Source organism: Melopsittacus undulatus, chromosome 4, assembly GCF_012275295.1.
Source record: "Melopsittacus undulatus isolate bMelUnd1 chromosome 4, bMelUnd1.mat.Z, whole genome shotgun sequence".
NCBI lineage: Eukaryota > Metazoa > Chordata > Aves > Psittaciformes > Psittaculidae > Melopsittacus > Melopsittacus undulatus.
Window position 1 is genome coordinate 95,756,560 of NC_047530.1, and position 19,709 is coordinate 95,776,268.

The 19,709-nt window shown below is 37.5% G+C and overlaps 1 protein-coding gene across 3 annotated transcripts in view; it reads left to right on the forward strand.

The window, feature by feature from the left end:
- LOC101867685 (DNA nucleotidylexotransferase) overlaps positions 1-19,709 on the forward strand; it is a 196,407-nt gene that overhangs the window by 57,509 nt on the left and 119,189 nt on the right. For all 3 annotated transcript variants that reach the window (XM_031044639.2, XM_031044641.2, XM_031044640.2), the window contains one exon: positions 612-690. Coding sequence is in view for 1 of the 3 variants with exons in the window: in XM_031044641.2 (XP_030900501.2) it covers positions 661-690 (30 nt within the window). In the remaining 2 variants the exon portion in view is untranslated. The remainder of the gene's footprint in view (positions 1-611; positions 691-19,709) is intronic.

Consider the following 19,709-nt stretch of genomic DNA (forward strand, 5'->3'; position numbering starts at 1 on the left):
TCCCTCCTCTGTCTGGCTGGTGTTGTGCAGTTTCTCCCACCCCCCTTCTTAAATATGTGATCCCAGAGGTGCTACCACTGATGGCCTTGGCCTTGGCCTTGGCTAGTGACAGATCCATCTTAGAGCTGTCTGGCACCGACTCTGTTGGACATGGGGGAAGCTTCTAGCAACTTCTCGGAGAAGCTACCCTTATAGCCCCTGCCCCACCTCCCACCCAACCTTGACACACAAACCCAGTGCAGCCCCTCACCTTAAAAGATGGATGTTCGCCCTTCTTTAGTTATTGTCACTTTATTGACCTACATTATGTGCTGAATTCATACTGCTTGGAGTTCAAGGAAAATGCTTTGTCTAGTTCTCTACATAATCTGTACCAAGAATTTCATTATACCATTCTTATTTAAATTTCTAACCCAGCTTAATATCGGTAATAAGTATTCTGATCCTGCTGTGCCTGCTATCAAAATTAAGCATCTGGTTGCAATCTTTTCCAGCGAAGACTAATTAAATACTTCCATTTACTCTCATATTTGTTATATTTTCTTTTTTTTTTTTTCTGCCAAAGTGTGAATCTTTAATTCCCTCCTGGTTTTCTCTTACTAATATTTCAGGAGCCACAATGACTTCAATGGACTTTGGATGAACCTATGAGTGAGGGAAATGTCACAGACTTTTCGTATGGTGCCACAGGTAAGTGCTTACACTTACAAAATTCTTACAAAAATGTTTCTGCAGAGAGTAATTGTGTACTTAAGATGGTTTAGTTAATTGCATTCTGCCATGTGCTTTTACAATTTAGTTTTCAACATTTGTTTTTTGGAAGTTCTTGTTGAAGTTATGCAGCAAGAAGGTATTCAGAATCACTACTTTGTATGCAGCAGTGCTGTATTGGTTAAAATGGACATCTGTTCTTACAATAATAAAACTGCAATGCCAAATCCATAACAACTTTTGTAATGGTGTGACCTATCTCAGAGCTTGATTTGAAACATGTCAGACTCAACAAAACTTCCCTGGTTATGCAAGAATAGTAGGAATTAATAGCTGTACATGATTCCATATGACAACATATACTGCAGTGTTGGCAACATACACTATTGTTTTTTTGAGTTCTAGTTGAATAGGGTTTTTTTTCTGCTATATCATCCAGTTACATGAGGCATGAAAATGGAATTCAAGAGTCTTGGGTTCCCTTTATGACTGAAGTAGACTTTTATTTATTTATTTATTTTTAAAAATGATGATTTAGATAAGTAAGTAAATTAGGGAGCTTTTCAGAGGCCAAAGGGAACTCTGCCTGCATCAGTACTTCATGGATCTTTGCAAGTCTTATTTTCTGTCCTGGTGTTTTCCTCCCCTTGTAGCAGAGAAAATCACAGGAAGCCTTAATGTATCAGTGACAACCCAAATGTTATGAAAGCTTTCATGTTATAAAATGGTAAAATAAGCATGAGTTTTGTAGATGTCTGTTGTTCTGGTTTTGGTGTGGGGTTTTTGGTTTGGTTTTTCTGTTTCTTTTTGGATGTGTATGTCATGCTGTTTCAGATGAATTTTAATTGTTGCCATGCGCTAGGTTTTCTGGTTTGCTTGCTTTGTCACAGAGGGTGAGTACATGGCATAAAAACTATTCTTAGGGACAGTTGCCTTTTGTTATCACTCAGCCTTCTAAAATCTTTTTATATGTTTGCTAGTTTGACCTTCTCTTTGAATCTAGCAACAGATTCTCCCAGAGAGATTTTCCCATGTCTAACTATGCATCAAAAATATACTTATTCTCATTGGTATTTGTTTGTAACCTGAAATTTGCACCTACTTTTCTTTATCTTTTTCAAAAATTCATGTTTTTAATTAGTACAATGAAATAAAAGAGTAATAAAACCCCAACCTGCTACAAAACTGACATTGTTCATTAGAAATTCTCTTTGATTTTTTTTTTTTTTTCCTTTTTCAAGTTGTAGTGCTTGGTTATGATACTCTTCACAAGTGCTCAGTATTCTTTGCAGTTAAACTGAGCTACTTTTTGATTTTTATTCTTTTGAACACCTTGGCAGAACTTGCTGTCTGTTTCTCTTGATTCATATACTGGCTTGTATAGTTTATAGAATCATAGAATAGTTAGGGTTGGAAAGGACCTTAAGATCATCTGGTTCCAACCCTCCTGCCATGGGCAGGGCCACCTTACCCTAAATCATGTTACCCAAGGCTTTTTCCAACCTGGCCTTGAACACTGCCAGGGATGGAGCATTCACAACTTCCTTGGGCAACCCATTCCAGTGCCTCACCACCCTTACAGTAAAGAACTTCCTCCTTATATCCAATCTAAACTTCCCCTGTTTAAGTTTTAACCTTTTACCCCTTGTTCTATCGCTACAGTCCCTAATGAATAGTCCATCCCCAGCATCCCTATAGCCCCCCTTCAGATACCGGAAGGCTGTTATGAGGTGTCCATGCAGCTTCTCTTCTCCGGACCTAAGAGCTCCAACTTTCTCAACCCATCTTCATATGGGAGGTGCTCCAGTCTCCCAGTCATCACAGTTCCATGTCCTTTTTATGTTGAGGACACCAGAACTGCACACAATACTCCAAGTGAGGTCTCATGAGAGCAGAGTAGAGGGGCAGGATCACCTCCTTCGACCTGCTGGTCACGCTCCTTTTGATGCAGCCCAGGATACAGTTGGCTTTCTGGGCTGTAAGCGCACACTGCCAGCTCATGTTCATTTTCTCATCGACCAACACCCCCAAGTCCTTCTCCACAGGGCTGCACTGAATCTCTTCTCTGCGCAACCTGTAGCTGTGCCTGGGATTGCTCTGACCCAGGTGTAGGACCTTACACTTGCCATGGTTAAACTTCCTGAGGCTGGCATCAGCGTACCCTGCAAGCATGTCAAGGTCCTTCTGGAAGGCATTATTTCTCTCCAGCGCATCAACTGAACCGCACAGCTTGGTGTTATCAGCAAACTTGATGAGGGCGCACTCAATCCCACTGTCCATGTCACCGACAAAGATGTTGAACAAGACCGATCCCAACACTGATCCCTGAGGGACACCACTCGTTACTGGCCTCCAGCTAGACACTGAGCCATTGACCACAACTCTTTGCGTGCAGCCATCTAGGCAGTCCTTTATCCACCAAGTGGTCCACCTATCCAATTGATGTCTCTCCAATTTAAAGACAAAGATGTCATGCAGGACAGTGTCAAGTGCTTTACACAAATCCAGGTAGATTACATCAACTGCTCCACCCCTGTCCATCCCTAGCTCCATCATAGAAGGCCACCAAATTGGTCAGGCAGGATTTCCCCTTAGTGAAGCCATGCTGGCTGTTACCAAGCACCTTGTTGTTTTTCATGTGCCTTAGCATGCCTTCCGGGAGAATCTGCTCCAAGATTTTGCCAGGCATTTTTGCACTTACATTTTATACAGTTTCTTTATAGAACATCTACTTCTTTGAAATTCATCAGTGTGTTGATTATTCTGATAAAATATAGGAAAATGTGTATGAGCAGGTTTCTGTTTGGCAACATTCATATGCATTAAAATCTAGTGAGTAAATTTCAAAACAGAAAACTAGTATTATTTCAGTGTCTCACCTTATAATTTAAATAATATTCCTAGGCGGCTTGAATTTGAAAACCTGTGGCTGCTGCTTGTTTTAAATTATTTTGTTTATGTTCTTTTGATGGATTTTGTTAGTGTAATGAATTCGTTGTTAAACACTACTGATTTCTTCAAGTTTTGCACATTGATATGTGTAAAAGGTCTTTCACCATGCACATAACTCTTGATATGAGATAAATGGAAAATGTCAAATTGATACTTCAACTCCCAGTGGGCATACTAATGCATCATTGCCCATTTTACAGTGGAAGATCTCAACAAAACTGTCCCTGTAGGTGCTGAAGTCTGCCATGAAGTTACCCTAAGAACCAGAGTGGTGGGGTTTTTTTTCCACTGCATCTGCTTCCCAGGTCCAGAGTTCTCCATCATTGCGATGGATTTGGCCAACTCCAGCTAAATGTAGTTAAAGAAAATTTCAAATGAGTTTCTAAGAAATCTGCTTTAGTATGACTTCCAAAAGAAAGATAGAATTAAATAAAAATGCACAAAGATGTGCATTTATTTCAAGTGTCATGTATATGCATCATGTTTCTTTGAAGTATAGGCACAAAGGTATGTCTCCATTCCCCACTTGCCCCATACTTCCACTGTGCTGTTCACAGTTCTTGTAACCTTTGGAACAGCCTTTGATATTACAGTACAACCAAGTACCAAGAAGTGCTTATGCTAATTTCCACAATGAACTATTACTACTCAGGTTCACTGAGATAGTGGGTTGAACCAGAAAACTTCAGTCACACAGACTTCACAGTCATAACTGAAGTATTTGTTGATAGGATGCATTGTTAACAGGATAAGTAAAATATATAATGAGAAACAGTTGCATCTGTTTTTAAGAGGTATTTCTTCCTGCTTAACATACAGGTTTGGAGAAGGATAGCTATTTCTCCCATGCTCTTCCTGAGCTGGAGAACTTAGAAATATCAAAACAATAGTGAAGCACTAGTGTACCCTTGTTATAGTATCATCAGTATTCGAATATTCACACAGTACATAGTGTGTACAGTGCATATATACTATATATCATAGTACTGTAACACAGTAGTAACATAGTACTGTAGCACTGTACTATAGTGTGATATTCTGTTTCTGTGGTACTGACACGAGTTTCATTCAGAAAAATGTATCAGGTGAATTGACAAAGGTCATAGCCTGAGTTCTTCTATTTACTTAGAACGATTGAGATAAAACTGGACAGGGAAAACAACTGGATGGGGAAACAGGACACTGCAAAATCTATGATTTTTCTGTAGTACAGAAGAAGGTCTGAGGGAAACTGTGGTCAATTGTCATATGAAGGAGGGAAGATTTGGGAACAGAATCTGAGATACAGTTGTCTGGACAGCGTGTTCATTGTTTTTTGTCATAAAGAGAGCACATGGAAGGAAGCAAAAATTGATGGTTTTGGGGAGCCCAAATAGTTGAGGGTAACCTGTTATTCACTATTCAAGAGGAATTGGGTGGATCATATGTGTAAGCTGGCCAGTATCCAGATGTTGTTTCAGCCAAAACCAAGCAGACCTCCTGACTTCCAGTCAACAGAGCCCTGAAGATGAAGTTAGAAAAAGGAACTTCTGGGTTTGTTTAGATAAAGACAGGAGAAAGTATGAATTAAAAAGGGGAAGGGGGGTTAGAAGATGGATAGAGAAATTAAAGATATTGATAAAGCGAGATGGGGTGTAGAAATGGAAGGGTACAAAAAATAAAATGAGAAAGAAGGTAATGGGAAGAAGACAAGTTGTATAACTAGAGAATATTTCTCAAGGTTTTTAGACTCATAAATAGAGCTTTTACATGTCTTGTGTCCTTAGCCTGCTGTCATAGATATAATTTTATGAGCAGAGCTTGTTTGACAGTCAACAGAGAGCGCATATGATAAAATCTCAATAAATAAGAAAGACCTTAAGAGTCAAGAGATCTATAGGTTTGTTTTATTTTTTTTTATTCTGACTGCAGTATTTGTGGAGAACTCAAAAGTATATTTCAAGGAAACTGTTTATGAGAATAAATTTTAAATGGAAGAGCTATCAAGAAAAAAAACAAGGTACTTTTAAATTTTCTCATTTGAGTCACAAACCTGAAACTCAATAATTTCATAACCTTTTATTCTAGCTCCTTTGTTTATCATTAGGTAATGGTAATCTCATCAATCCTCTCTTATCAGCATGATACTATGTGAATTAGTTCTAGCTAGAATTATCTTATAATAACAAGAAAGTTAGGAAGGAACAAGGGTTCAATGTCAAATTCTTCACACACCAAATCTGGAGGATTCTTTTATGGTTATATGCTGCATACATTCAGAATTTATTGTGGTTATGTTAATTTGTTTTCCATTTTTCCTGTAAACTTTCCCTGTTTGCTTTTGTCAACCTTTCTTTTATAACTTTAGCATCTCCAGTTCACTTGTCAGAGACACTCAAGAAAAGCTGCGATTATTCTCACATGTACATTCTTTGCACAGTGCCAAAGTTGGCTGTTGCAGAATGAATTGATGACAGTACAGTTATTTCAGTTGTTATTCTTCTCTTCTCTCTTCCAAAGGCAGAAGCCATGCTAATTATGTTGATTTCCAAAGAAATATATCTTGCCTATTCAAAAAATGCTGGGGCTTCTAAATACAATTAGATAGAGAGTGAATAATGACATGGGATGTACCAAAAGGCAGTTTTGTGGTACCAGTTGGAATTAGTGGGAATGATGGTAGTAGCTAACTGCTACTTGTGTGTGTTTTGCATGACAAAAAGTGACATTAAAGTATATCTCAATATTTTTGCTGTTTCTAAGGAATATGCTAGGGAATGTTGGGCTCAATATCCATGCATGTTGCAACCAAATGGAGAAAACTCCAGTAACAGCTGCTCTCATGTGTCGTAAACATTCCTCTTATAAGCTTTTTAAGGATGTAGATATGAGGTATTCAGCATGCATCTATCTATTGACATTGTTATAAATATTATATTTCTGACCTTCCGATTTTTGCTCTTGATCTCTGGTTAAATGATACACTTGCCAGTCTGACACTGCTGACATTCTGTCTGCTTTGGTTAACATTGTTATACCATGATTCCTTGTGATCCCATTGTCATGAGAATGATATAATGACAAATGTACTTTGAAGCAATGTAGGAAATAAATGCACTGGCTAAGCTTTATTTACAGCGAGACTTTCTGGTGCAAAATGCCTTCTTCAGTTTCCAGTATAATTGATTTATGTAATGTTGATGTATTTAAGAACACTGCTGTTTTATCAGATAAGGTAAAGGATGAGCTACTACTCATGGTTTTAGCTGCTGCTAAAGGTTTTAGTCAGATCCTCCCCTGCTGTTGATTTCCCATACACTCCATTACTGGGCTTCTACGACAATAAACTGAACAGCAGTGTAAATAGGAGCCTCCTGTTTTCCATCAGTGGTGAATGGTGGTGTTGGAGTAAGTCCAGAGGAGGATCATGAGGATGATCAGGGAACTGGAGCACCTCCTGTATGAAGGCAAGCTGTGAAGGCCATGGCTATTCAGCCTGGAGAAGAGAAGGCTGTGTGGAGACCTCATAGCAGCCTTCCAGTATCTGAAGGGGGCCTATAAAGATGCTGGGGCGAGACTCTTCATTAGGGACCATAGTGACAGGACAAGGAATAATGGGTTCAAACTTAAACAGGGGAAGTTTAGATTGGATATAACGAGGAAGTTCTTTACTGTAAGGGTGGTGAGGCACTGGAATGGGTTGCCCAAGGAAGTTATGAATGCTTCATCCCTGGCAGTGTTCAAGGCCAGGTTGGAAAAAGCCTTGGGTAACATGATTTAGGGTAAGGTAGCCCTGCCCATGACAGGAGGGTTGGAACCAGATGATCTTAAAGTCCTTTCTAACTCTAGCTATCCTATGATTCTATGATCATCTGGGTCAGAAGTTACAAATCAGACGATGCAGTGATGACTTCAGTTAGCTGTACCCCAGTTCATAACCAAAGCACTTAACTTTCTGTATGTGTGACTGGCACATGTGAATGCAAAAACTATGGGAGAATACTCTGGCTCTGATATAACTTTTGACAAAATGAAAAGGCACGGCCTATAGCTTATAGCTCATTACAGATTATGTTTTTGGAACTGTTTTTAACTGTAGTTTGTCTCTTCTCTTTCCTGTTGACTTGGGTGGCTGACCTTAGTTTAGTTTGGTTTACAGGCTTGGAAATGGTTTTAGAATGTAAAGTTAACACGCCATCACAGTGCGTGCTGGAGGCATTCTGATCCAGTGTCCCTATCACATCAGAGATTATGCCATTGGTGTTGCTTACCCCGCTAGCTCAGCTTTTGAATTTCTACTGACAGTTTACAAGTGCTTACATCAGCTTCTAGAGTCATGTTTTTGTTTTTAAAGCTCAATCACATATAAAGGACAATAGCTACCAAGTAGTATTGAGATTTATAACTGAAAAGCCACACAATCATTTACTCATTTAATACTTTCTTTCCTTACAGGGATCTAATTTTTTTCCCCTATAACTTTATCTATCTAGCAAGGCTTGATGAATAAATGCATGTTTGAGCAATGCTTTAATTAAGGGATAGGAAGACTGAAGTGCTGAAAACTATTTTGCCCAGAGAAGGAGTCAATAGAGATTCTGCTCTGGATGGGCTGAACTCAGGGAATACTATAAATATTTTTTTTTTTTCATTTTTCTTCTTATTCTCACAATAGATGATTTGCACTTAGCCTTCTTACCTCTTGCTGTCTCTCTCACAGCATGCAACCCCCCTGTGAGTCAACACTGTGTAAGAGCAGAACAGCAGGAGAGCAAGACCAGAAAGAATGCAATATTTTTGTGGGGGTTTTCCTAGGTTAGTCTCCTTCAGATTTCTTATCTGTGTCTGAGGAAACTTGAGAGCAAACACACTTGTTTCTCAAGTATCAAGTGTCAAGAAACAAAAGTAGGTTGAAATGCATCACTCCTACGCAACTCTGGTTATGGATTTCTGAGAGGGCAAGGTATATCCTAGGAGGCATGTGGTGGCCAGCTTTTGCTTGCTCTCTGAAAGACTGACTTCCACCCTGCTACTGACAAAAAGCTGTCTGAAGAAAAAGACCCCTCATTTTGATGTAAAGCAATATATTAATAAGGATTACCTTTCTGCTTCCCTTTTTTCCTCTGAATTTTTGTCATTTTGTCTGACTTGAGATTGCAAACTGTCTGTGGAAGTTGGGGATTGTCCCTCTTTGAAAGATTAGAAACATCTAAACAATAAGGTGACTTTATTGTGGAAAAGCTGCATTCTTTGTTCACCCTGTCTGAAAGGCACAGCCTTTGTATTTATGGTATTTAATACTCTAACACAAACATCCTTGCCTGTACTACCTATAACTAGTAAGAAAACACTCTTACAATTAGTTTTGGCTATTAACTTCTGTTTTAGAAACTCTTACAAGTGTTTCTGTGCAACCTCATATAGAAGAGTTCTAGAGTATCTATCCTACAAAAGTAGACTCTGTCCAAACACAATCCATCTCAGAGCAAAGCTGAAATGTAACATTTCATATAAACTTTCAGTGATATTTAATATCTTCCTAACAGTAAAAGAGTTTAGGAGAAAAGTTAACAGGAATAACCCTCACTGCTTCAGAAGGTAGCCACCTTCTTTAAGACTTACTTGTGAAATTTTTACATAACAGAAGAATTTCTTTTGAGAGTATGAATTTGGAAACTTGGAAAGCAAAACCAAGTGAGCTTCTTGAATAGAGCTGACCCCCCACTTTTTGATTCTTGTTCATCCTTTAATGTGCTTGTAGACAATGAATCTTGAGATTCTCTCTTTGCTCCCAGAGGAGATTAAGATAGTATTGGGAACTATTTATTGACTGTTATGAGGGAATGTCAGTATTGAGGCTTATTTTTTGGTGAGGGGACATTAGTAGGCTTTTGTCTAATTCCTCAGTGGACTGCATCTGTTGGGCTGTTCACACACTTTGATTTTTCTAATAAATCTTCTAAATACATATTTTCTTTTATCATTCACTCTCACAAAATATACTGCAGAAAATTGTTAATCTGATTATTTTGTTTAGAGATTTAAATTGCAAATCTATCACAGATAAACCCCCTCATTTTTCTAAACTGAGTAAGCAAAGATAAAAGCACTATCAGAACAGATGCCTTTCAGCAAACTTTTATCAAAATGACCCCAGAACTATTCAGGGAGAAGAACTTGAATCATAGAAAGTACTGTTTGTTTTCAGAGAGTATCTTAATCCTTCATGTACTTTGCTTAACATTACAAGATCTGTAAGAAGTTAGCACTTGCCTTTATTTGAAGTTACCAACTGAATTCTGAAGACTTTGCAAGAGAGCAGAGCACTTTGCTGGACTGACACAGCACAAAGGTGGTGAAATTGCATTGCTGTTAATGAATGTTTTTCAGAGTTTTGCAAAGGTGAGTTGGAAGTAAAAAGTGAAGGGATTGGTAACTGCATTTCACTGGTAGAATAACTTTTTCAGATAAGGATATCACCATACTTTCCGCAGTTGCAGACATCTGTTATCATAGATTTATTGAACAAAGCAGTTTCTTAAAGATGAGTTGCAATGCTATAGGCTTAGCTTAACTCCAACGATATATATACAGTGTGAGTATGAGACAGTAACAATCCAGGGGCACGCAAAGCATTACGATGTCATGTTGTAACAGACCATAAGGGGGCGTACTTAAATACATTGAATTGTTAGAGCTCCCGTAGAGACTGAAAGGAGTTTTCATGCAAGGCGGTTGCTGAATGTAGGTAATCAACTCTTGTTGACAATGAAAATCAATTTCCTAAAAGATTACTTTGTCAGATCTTTAGACTCAAAATAATCAAGTCACACCATGTGTATATAAAATCAAATGCTTTACTGAACCAGAACCAGTATAATTAATTAAAAAAAAAAGGAGCTGTGTTTTCTGGTCACTTGGAAAGAAGTGTGATAGTTTCTTCATATATTTAATCGGATGGTTAATTTATTAAGTGTAAAATTTTGAATATTTACACATGCAAAATTACACTCTCATTTCCCCCCTATGTTTATGCCATTGGTTCTATTTGTAATTTTTCCATAGAGAGTTGGTGCACTTCTTTTATGTTGATGTTGTTTGCTAAGAGACCTTTTATTGTTACTGCTGTAACAGAGATAGCAATCTAACCCATAGTACCCATTCATGCAGAAGACCCTTGCAGCTGTCAGATAGTTGGCAGCTCATTGGCTTGTTTTGAGATCTGAGGATAAAAACCAGTGCAGATTAATGTCAAGATATAGGATTGTATTGTTTTTGCTAACTGACACTTAGCATCAAGGGGGCTTAACTTGATAGCTGACTGTTAGTTTATAATAGCAAATTCTGTGTGGAAGACAGTAGTAGAGTAATGCCACACTTTCAAATGAAAATATCATAGAATCATAATGTGGAATGGTTTGGGTTAGAAAAGACCTTAAAGATCATCTGATTCCAAACTCTCAAAGTCCCTGCCATGGGCAGAATCACCTTCCACTAAACCAAGTTGCTCAAAGCACCGTCCAGCCTGGCCTTGAACATTTACAGGGATGGGGCATTCACAACTTCTCTGGGAAACCCGTTCCAATTTGCTTTTTATTTGGGAATTTTCACACTCTTCTCAAGTGCTATTCATATAATTTAAGAAAGTAATAATTACCAAACTTAGACAGAATTTGTAAGTTTCGCCTATTTGTCAGCAGTGGAAATATAACAAATACAGTGTCAGATCTTTGCTCTGTACAGGTGTGCAACAGATTCTCACTGTACCTGCATAAATGAAATATTGTGGCAACTCTAGAAGATATTTTCAAAATCTGCTCTTTATTGCAACAAGCATATGGAAAAAAGTATTAAACTGTTCAATTTCACCTTCTCGTTTGTCTGCCAAGGTGAATATTCCCAATGTATATACATCATCTTGTAAATAGAAAATATATTCAGTTATGCCAAATTCTGGCTTTGATACACTTCTGGTGAATAGATATTTGCTGATTATATCATTTTAGGACTTAATATTTGTTCAGTTTGAAATGAGCTCTTAAGGCTTTATTTGAAGATGATATACAGCCATTGATTGTAAGGCTAATGGATTTTCTCTCTGCTCTGGATTGATTAAACAGTGATTTCTGAGTTAGAGAATTGGGAATAAGTGATATTGAACACAGACATTCCATGTACATTTTCATGCTTCAGTAAGTCAAGTTCAAAGAAGTGTGTCAACAGTATATTGGAAAAGATACTTTAATCTCAATTGAACTGTCTCTGGAAATGGCCAAAGTCTGGAAAGAAATTTCTGTCTTAACAATGAGAGAAAGAGAGTTGTTGCATTTTTTGAAAGTATTATTGTTTCTTGCTGGTGAGTTTGTGTTTAGGGGAAACGGAGTGTGTTCTCAGTCAGGGGCATTAGTTCACGTTCCTTTCTCAGGTGAACTATTTGAGCATTTGACATTTCTTCCCTTTCCTGCCAAACCTAGTGATCATGAAAATGTTGGAACTTAGCTGAGCTGTTCTTAGCACAGAATTGTCCTTATGTAAATTCATCATCCCTTTGAGCTGAAGTAGTTAATCCAAATAATTAATTGAGCAATTCATTCTCCATTTTAGTTCTCTGTTCATACATTTGCTGGACAAAATATTGCTAGACTGAATGCTGGAATCTGCCTTAAAAAAAAAAAAAGCTTTTGCTTGATTTATTTCCACCTTATGGACAGCATGATTTGGCTTACAAGCTTAAATTAAAAACTATGAGATTAGTTCCAGAAGAATGTACATCTAGAACAAATCTCATGAAGAAAGAAATTAAACATATCCGAATACTACTATCACAAAAATGAGAGTTAAACAAGTAACCAGACTAGAATTTAATTAAGTGTCAAAAAGCATGGACTATGTTCAGGTACTATGCAAAATATTATGATATAATATTCTTGCCTGGATAGTATAGTAATAAATAATTGGATGGAAAGAAAATGTGCCCCAGATTAAGCATACCACTTCAATCTCTGAATCCCTCAGGAAAAAACTGCTGTCTGGAATCTTTGGTGATATAGAAATGCTGTATTCAATAAAGTAGTACTGACTGAATCATACGTGTTTTCAACTTCAAGCATTTGGCCTACTCAATACAGACAAAATGGTTTTAACATTCACAGAAGTGAAATGTGTGTATATGTATGTACACACCAGTATGCAGGCACAAAATATATTTTTCTGCACCACTTGCAGAGTAAACGGCACACCTCTTCCTAGCTCTTACTGAACTGTTGTTTACCTGCTTAGAGATTTGAAAATCTTAAATGAATCCCTTATTTAAACACAAGATTTTGCCATCTATTTGATTTAGTTATACTAGCTGAAGCAGAAATAACCCAGAAGATGGCCTTACACCAGGAATGAAAATAGAAACTACTCAGTGTAGAAGTCACAGTACACATCTTAGCCTTCTTTTTCACAAAAGCTTCAAAGAGAGATTCATAAATTCATGGGCATTAGGGTTGCAAGTAACTAACAATCATCATAGTGTGACCTTTTGCATTACAGAAATTATTATTTATGTAAATAAATTCTTGCTTTATAACCTATGGCTGTGATTGAGCTAAAATATATAGTTCATAAAAAGTTACCAGTTTTTGAAAATTTGCTGCAATCTGGCTGCACAGAAATTGACAAAGGTGAATGGTTCACTTCTGTCATGTATTACTGGTAAGAGCTTGAATTTATCAAGATAGCTGCATATAACTCCATACTGGTCTAAATATATTTGAGTCTGAGGATATCCCATTATGGCTTGTCTTGATGCACCAAAATATGACTGTTAAAAATCAAGATCATAGTTAAAAAAATGGTTGCAACAATAGCATATGTTTTAAAAAAACCAAACCAAACCCACCCCTTACCACAAACATTTTTCAGTGCTGTTATGAAATCTAACAAAAGCCAGAGTTTCAACACATGGAACAAATTATTCCAAGTTTCCTGTTGCTTTTGTCCATTTAAGTTTTGATGTTTATAAAACTTAAGCCAGTTGATGTCACCAGAAGAGTGAGGTGCTTTCTTTTTCTTCTTATTTAAAAATGGTACTTTAAATTAAAAATAGCCCTAAGATTGAAAAATATAATACGAAATTAGGAAAACAAGTGTTCTGAAATTGCTTTATGTTGCCCAACTTCATATCAAATGAAAAACATTGTTCAACCTAAACTGAATGTGGGTATTTTTGAATAGTTAATAGAAGGAGTTTAGTTTTCAGTTGAAAGAGCAATTTCAATCACAGAGAAATATTTTCATTTCATTTCATAGAAAATGTTATGTCTTTTCTAGTGAAAGAAATGTTTCTTTCAACAATTGTCCAGCAAATGAACTGAAAAAGCTTTCTTTACTTGCTTGCATTCCTACACCATGTGTGTTCTTCTGCATTTATTACAAGACACTTGCCAACTTGTCATATGAAGACAGGCTGAGAAAGTTGGGACTGTTCAGCCTGGGGGAAGAGAAGGCTGCATAGAGACCTCATAGCAGCCTTCCAGTATCTGAAGGGGGCCTACAAGGATGCTGGGGAGGGACTCTTCATTAGGGGCTGTAGCAATAGGACAAGGGGTAGTTTAGGTTAGATATAAGGAAGAAGCTCTTTACTGTGAGGGTGGCCAGGCACTGAATGCTCCATCCTTGGCAGTGTTCAAGGCCAGGTTGGATGGAGTCTTGGGTGACATGGTTTAGTGCGAGGTGTCCCTGCCCATGGCAGAAGAGGTGGAACTAGATGATCTTAAGGTCCTTTCCAACCCTAACTATTCTATGATTCTATGAACCTTAATGTATTAATTTGCCCAAGAATTATATTTAAGTTGGGGCCTAATAGGGTCACTTTACAGGACGAAAAAAAGGTTAGAGTCAGATTAAACAGAGAAGAGGTGCAAAAGCTCAGCCAAGAGCTCTGCAGAGGCAAATTATTTCCTGTATGACCACAAAACCAAGCCAGGTGGCTTCTAAGTCAGGTCTAACTCCAGTCTGCCAGATGCTGTTAGCCCAAACACAGCTGTTATCTTCCCACACATAACACACTTAGACAAACAGGAAAGCTTCATAATTTGCATAGGAACTAATTAGCCATAAACCCTTTTGGCAGTGTGGATAAATAATCCCAGTAATCAAGACCCCAGCTACCCTAATATTGCACACATGCCCAGAACTGCTAGCCCAGCAGTCCTTTTAGATATAGGCCATGGGATCATATTGAATTAAACTGTTTACTCTACTGGACTCTGAACTCTAAAGGTTTAACCTGTTCATTAATGTTGGAAAATTATTCTTTTCAGCCAAACGCCAAGCATGGGTTTCAGACCCTTGCTCTCATCTGTGCTCAATCAATAGTCTAATTTCTAGACTTAGTCTAAAACATAGGCAAATATGCTCTGTTTCCCAAAACTTAATAATTATCCTAACCTGATTGTTCATATGGATATGTTGTATCAGTCATAATAAATGAAGGTTGCTGGCCCAGCGCTAGACTAAATCTAGTCTAGTGACCCCTTTGATACTGATATCTAAGTATACATTATCTGAACTTGTTGAGATATGGACCCTAGCCCTTATCCCAAGTTTAGGCATTCTTGTCTCAGCTGCCCTAAATCCAAGATTGTCCTTGCTGCCCTTGATTGCAGCAAAATTGAACACCTACTCTGGATAAGTACAAACTCATCTTACAGCCTAATATATATTTCTGAATCTAACAAACCCCTCTTTTATTCCCCTTTGTCTCTTTCAGCTTTAGACATAACCTTTATCCAAACCATCATTCAATTCTGTTCAGCCTGGAGAAGAGAAGCTGCATGGAGACCTCACAGCAGCCTTCCAGTGTCTGAAGGGGGCCTGTAAGGATGCTGGGAAGGGACTCTTCATTAGGGACTGTAGTGATAGGACAAGGGGTAACGGGTTAAAACTTAAACAGGGGAAGTTTAGATTGGATATAAGGAAGAAGTTCTTTACTGTAAGGGTGGTGAGATCCTGGAATGGGTTGCCCAGGGAGGTTGTGAATGCTCCATCCCTGGCAGTGTTCAAGGCCAGGTTGGATGAAGCCTTGGGTGACATGGTTTAGTGCGAGGTGTCCCTGCCCATGGCAGGAGTGTTGGAACGATGATCTTAAGGTCCTTTCCAACCCTAACTATTCTATGAATACACAGAAGCAATACTTATTATCCAAAATATCATGGCCCAGGAGGTAAAATCATGTAAAACACGCACTAAATTTGGTCTCAGTACAGTCCTAATTTTATCATATCAGATCCTGCAGAAGCCTTTGCCATTGATTTCAGGTTGACGCTACTTTGGTCATGCCCCTACATTTAGAGTGGGAACAAAAGCAGTTCCTCAGTTCAAGGTCTGTATACAGATGGGCTGAAATTTATGTTTCAGGCACACAGTTAAGACAGTATCTCAAAAGATTATGGGGCCAGGTACTTACATCTGGGGAAAACAGGATTGCTTCCTAACAATTTGCAACATAGGCTTTCTTAAACCTGTAGGGCTTAAGCTAGTGGTGTTTGAGTCCTTGGACTGCACTGGAAAAATGTTACGTGTTTTCACAGCTGAAAAAGATTGAAAAGCAGTGATCTAAGTGAAAGGTGAATGAGTTTGGAGCTTCTAGTCGCCTGTGAAAATAAAAAACCTCAAGAGCACTGAATATGCCACTTAAATATACATATGTGCCTATTTTTAAATGTGAGGAATAGGGAGAATATCAATTACTTTTCAGGCATATTCAGCATGAATTAATGTGAAAAGTGATATATAGCTGCTCAGGTGTATACAGTTTTTTATCATTCTGAAGCAATCTGAAAGTTGAGAATTTTTAAGGTATCCATTTAAAAGGATGCCTGTAAAATGTGCCTTCTTGGAAAAGAAAGCAACAGGACAGACCTTCAATCATTACTGCAATGAGAAAATATTCCCAAATTCAACAGGAAAAAAAAAAAAAACAACCCGAGCAACAACTGTGTTGCTATATTTTTTCTTTTTTGCTCTGGAGAGAACTGAGGAAGCTGTATATCATTTCCTGAAAGGTAAGTCATAAAGCAACTGTCTTTATCATATTAATTATGCACCTTCTCAGCTGATTCTTCTAACCTCAGATGGCTCAGGCTTTGCAAGAGCAAGTTTTTTTAAGTTTTCATTCTTGGTTTACAGAGTTAGGTGCAGCAATTGACTTCTTTTGGCTCAGACATGTTGCAGAGAGGAGGAGTTGTAAGTTTTCATGTCAAATGCCCAGTATTACGCTGTGAGGGACAAGGTGGTAACAAATAGTAACTCTATCTGTTATATGTACTACATATTTGAAGTAGCTTATTTCTACATATTTAATGTGGTTTTATTTTCCTAATAATATTTACTTACTGAATTTGCTAAATTGCTATGCTAAGTAATGTAAAATAGCCTTAGGAGCATCTTATGAAAATAAACACATATGGTAGAACTGAATGTGACTGAAGAAATACTGCCAGTACTTTTTCTTTCCCTAACAGTCCTTTAAACCAGTTGTCTTCAGTTTCTGGCCCTCATCTCACCCTTTTACATCATATTGCTGTTTGTTTACACTGATATTTGCGCTGTAGCTTGCTTGTGGTAGCGCACCTGTGGAACTAGCATGAGGTGATCTTGTGTAGTGGTTTGCTATGAAGCAGGGAGTGCGTGCTATGGCTTTGTAGCTCACCATAACAACTGGTGGGGTTTGTGTTTTGTTGTCTCTTGGTTTTGACCAGTAAGTAGTGAAGAGAATATGTATAAATGGTTGCTAAAGTTAGAGCATTTGCCCCAACAATTACTACATCTAACTGTTTAGAACTGTAACTTTAATACTTTGGCAAAATGATTTTCTATGCATACATACATAATTTGCAGCTAAATGCAAATGCTCTAAAGATATTTTGGATAACTTTCAACTTTTATTTGGCAATGTCTACCAGAGAATAGCTATTTAGGGTATTTGTTAATGGCCTGTATCATATGCCCTCGATATATACCTACTTCCTTGCCATCATCAAATCTTTTTTACTCAGATACCAGTCTCGCAGACAGAGCCATCTTTTTCCACTCACTGCAGGAAAGTAAAGAATATAATTATCTAATGTTCTCTCCTTCAAATATATTTTTTTTTTACTCGCTCATGGAAACATCCATTCTTACAGTCTGATTTAGGTAGCTCTTTTAACCTTCCCCTATCAGTTTTCATGAAGAAATACGTTTGGTTTCCTTCACGATGTTGTATGCAACCAGAACAGTAAGGGCTGTTGCAAAGTTGGTCTGAACTTTTTCTTTGAGCTGTATAAACACAGTACAATCACCCAAAGTAATGTACTCCCTGCTACCCCACCCTCTTCCCATCTTGATTTTTCAGCACCTGTACAATGTGTGGAAAAGCATCTAAGAGACATTTCTCATGTAAGCTGTATACCAGTGAAATAAGTAACCAGGAAGCCATTAAGTCTGCATAAAGGGAAAGACACACACTATGTATAATTAATTGTAACAGAGAATTTTCTGGATTTATCAATGTACAAAAATATACATGGATTTTCACTCTGCAGGTTGTGCAATATGACACATTTTGCACTTGATTAGATGCCTACAGAAGCTAATGGGCTAACTGATCAAATTGTCTGTAGGTTCTAAAAACACTATTAGCAAAATGTATTTTTATCAATGTTAACTGCATGGTTCAGTGATTATGACACTTATGTATGCAACTTACAATTCTTTAGTAAATTCTGTGTATATAGTTTCTATATTGTGTCCCATTTTGCTTACATAAGCTTTTTCTTCTATAAAACATGAGACATCTTGTAATACTTTCCCATACATTTGAAAACATGACTACATCTTACACTATTATTTTAATCTTAGTACTTCACTTCCATAGAAGACTACTATATTCACTACTATAGGTCTGCTCCTCTGCAGACCTTTTCTTTTAAATACAATTTTGATATGCATTCAGTGTATGCCTGTGTTGTTATACCCATGGCTTCTTCATTCTTTGAAGTTTATTGTGCTAGGCATGTTCTGTTGAGGTGTTCAACACCTCATGTTATCTTCAGGTGTTCTGTGTGATGAGTCTGCACAGCACAGACTGGTGGGTAAGATTTATTTCCTTAGTGCTTCATGTAAGTAAATCAGTGGTCTGGCATAAGTACCAAAATTCTACAGGAGATTTTTTCCAGCTCCTCCTACCTGATTTATTTGTTTTTGACAGTGAAAGCTGGGTGATAGATTGGTATCACTTCCATGGTGCTTGAATCAAGCTTGTATATGAGTAGCCTACAATAGCTGGAAATGAGCTGGTTGGGTTTTGAAAACACATATGTAGTAATTTTGTCAAAATAATTATTCTTGGCTATATGATAACTTTGGCATCTACTGGTACCTGCTCTCTATAACCATTTGCACAGCCCCAGGATTTAGGCCTTTCTTTTCTCTAACTTGGCACGATTCTACATTTTTGCAATTCCACATATTTCAATACAGATAAACAAAATAGAGGGTAAATTTGTCTATGTATCATGCTTGTAGTCATTTTGAATTCTAGTGCATTGTAAACATTGAAATGATATGCCGACAACAGAAGAAAACTATGACATTGAATTGTCTCCTTAATAACATCACGTAGCACAAGGTCACTTAATTATTATAAACAGTGTGCATTTTAGTAAAATTTTTAGTAAATTGTTTAACAAAACAGCATTCAGAATATATTCACCTGCTTTATAACCTTCTTGCAGTCATGCTTCATAATATATGATAATAATTAGGTTGGCGTAGGAATAGAAAATCAGGACAGAAGATCCTGTAGTGGAAGAAAGACATTGAAGCTTTCTGAAAGAAAGTTCTTCAGGACTGTGTAACCTTCTGACTCATTTAACTATTGAATTATCAGCTCAATCCATAGTTATGTGATAGTATGTTGAGTCTGACTATTCATGTAGCATAAAATCAGCTTTAATTTCTTAAAACTGAATCTTCTCTGCAGCAATAAACATGGGAAAGAGGAGTAAAGCTCATAATAAAAGTATTTCAATTAG